Source organism: Buceros rhinoceros, unplaced genomic scaffold, assembly GCF_000710305.1.
Source record: "Buceros rhinoceros silvestris isolate BGI_N320 unplaced genomic scaffold, ASM71030v1 scaffold561, whole genome shotgun sequence".
In the NCBI taxonomy this organism is placed as follows: Eukaryota; Metazoa; Chordata; class Aves; order Bucerotiformes; family Bucerotidae; genus Buceros; species Buceros rhinoceros.
This window is the reverse complement of record NW_010392301.1, coordinates 5917-8275: the sequence shown is the minus strand read 5'-3', so window position 1 is coordinate 8275 and position 2359 is coordinate 5917. Positions and strand designations below refer to the sequence as shown.

General features: G+C 45.3%; 1 protein-coding gene across 1 annotated transcript in view; it reads right to left on the bottom strand.

The window, feature by feature from the left end:
• Positions 1-2359, bottom strand: part of CTTN (cortactin) — a 20367-nt gene that overhangs the window by 13377 nt on the left and 4631 nt on the right. Inside the window, exon 5 of the mRNA XM_010144396.1 lies at positions 436-546. Within this exon, the coding sequence (XP_010142698.1) occupies positions 436-546 (111 nt within the window). The remainder of the gene's footprint in view (positions 1-435; positions 547-2359) is intronic.

The following is a 2359-nucleotide window of genomic DNA, read 5'->3' as shown; positions in this document are numbered from 1 at the left end:
GCCCCAGTAGGCTGAGCAGGGCAGTTCTGTACGACAGGAACTCAGCATTTCCTGCAGGGGCTGTTACAGTCTGGGAACAGGACGCCAATTATCCTGCCCAGTAGCTCATGTTGTGATACAGGACAAACCACCCCCAAATCCCTCCTTCTGTAGCACTCAACTGATTTTATCCTTATCGAAGAATATAGGCTGGCTAAAAGCCATATTTTAACATTTCCTGCCAGTTTTCTTTCCAACTCACCTCAATTTCTTGTAAGGTTTTTTTTTTCTTTGTTTTAAACAGTAATTTACCTCCACAACAGTTAGTTTTAGTTTATTGCTAAACTTCAAGCAGCAAGAGCAGACCACAGCAGCATTTAAGGTGTTGGAATTTTTCAGCTGTAGGTACAAACTCAACCACTGTGAGTAGCTGCAGTACAAGATGGAATTACTTACCTGGTCAACTCTGTCGGTCTGTACGCCAAACTTGCCACCAAACCCTTTCACCGAATCCACTTGGGAGCAGTGCTTGGAAAGTTTGGATTGATATTCATGTCCAACAGCTGACTAAGAGAAACGGGAAAGTTCAGAAACAGGCAGCAGTTCTATACAGGTCTGGATGTAAGAAAAACACTGCAGAGAGTAACTTGACGATAAGCTTCGTTACAAACGCTCGTCACTGCCACTCTTCCTGCTAAAACCAGCTTCCCTGGAAATGGCTACTCGCTTGAGTGTCCTTACAAGGCCGTCGCCAACACAGCCTGGGCAAGGGAAGCCTGACAGCAGGGACTGTTCTGTGCTGTGGGTTTTTACTTCAAAAGCACAGGAATGAAAACAGGAAAGATACAGACAGAGAATTGATGGTATTCATGCAGAATTTAAAACAAGGATTAGTTCCAAATAAAATACACAGCCTTGTATTTACACACACAGCTACAGATCTGGTTTAGCTGGTATCAGTCTGCAACCAAATCTAACCACAGCTCAGTTTTCCATGGATTCTTTTGGGGAGGCACCCTGATCTTCTGCAGAAATCAAAATTCGGCACCTTCTCTCTATGCTTTCTCTTCACTTGCAAAATGGCATCGTCACATGAAGCAATACATCCACATCAAGACAGAGCACCCTGTGCCAAAGGCATCCCAGCCCTGCAGCTCCCACCTGAGCCCGTCCCTGGAACTCGAGCTGCACGCAGCAAGCCAAGGCGCAGTTACATCACACTGTCACTGGGTCCAGGTAAGGCACAGCGATATGCAATTACACACCCGACAGTACATCTAGACAGCGCTCATGTTACACCAGTCTAGTGCTAGGACACCCTTCTAGATCCTGCAATTGATGCTAGGGGGCTACATAACATAGCAAAAGTGGGCATTTTTTCTTGTCCAGTGCCAAAACTGAGTGCTGGCCAGAGCAACTCGCAATTTGCCGCTTGAACATTCGAATCTGTTGCTCAAGGGCATACAGCTCCTGTCAGAGGCAGAAAGAAAAGACGTTATAAGGCATCTCCAGATGGAGAGGTGCAGCCTGCGACAAGCACCTCTGCTGACTCAACACCACCACCTGCCCCGTGCAGCACCACTGGTCCCAGCACCGGACTCCCTGCACAGGGCAGTTCACACCTGCAGCTGCAGCAAAGCCCCCCGCAAGCAGCTGCCCCAAGCTCCAACCTTTGATGAATGAGAAACTGCTTATCTTGTGCCAGTGTCAGACAGCTGGACCAAGGTGAATTAATTTCAGGACACAAGGACTCTACAAACCAGAAGGAACTCGGCTTTTACAGTGTTTGCTTTCTTTTGTTTGTTTTTACATAGATGCTGGGGGGAATATTCCCAGGAGGTAGGAAAGCAAAACATCCCTGCAGTAATGGCTGCAGTAATTGCCAGGTAACGGAACAAAGATGTCAATAATAGGACATTACTTCAACTTACAAGTAATATAAAAGCTCCTTTCTTTTCCTTACTGAAACAGTCACACTCATGTTCACTTTGCAGGTGTTCTGTAGCAGAGTAACTGTTAAATGTGACAGAAAAGGCTCCCACCTCCCTTTCTTCTTCCCATTACTCATTATATTTAGGGAAGACATGAAGCTCTGAAAGTCCTAGGGTTTATGTGGTTTTACATGATCCCTCCTTTGTTACAGCAGTTAAAATAAGTGAGGTTTAAGCATGTTGTTTTCTTTATGTGGTACCAGATTTTTCTGCATTTCATCAAATACCAAGCATTACAACACATCCCTTTTCAGAAAAGACTTTGACAAAGATTTTTCTTAGAAATCTGTATATCAGAGTAAATTGCCCTCATAATCCCTCAGCACAATGCTCTCCTCCAGTTTACACCAGTTATGGAGGTTCCAGCATGTGGAATGACCTAACCGCTC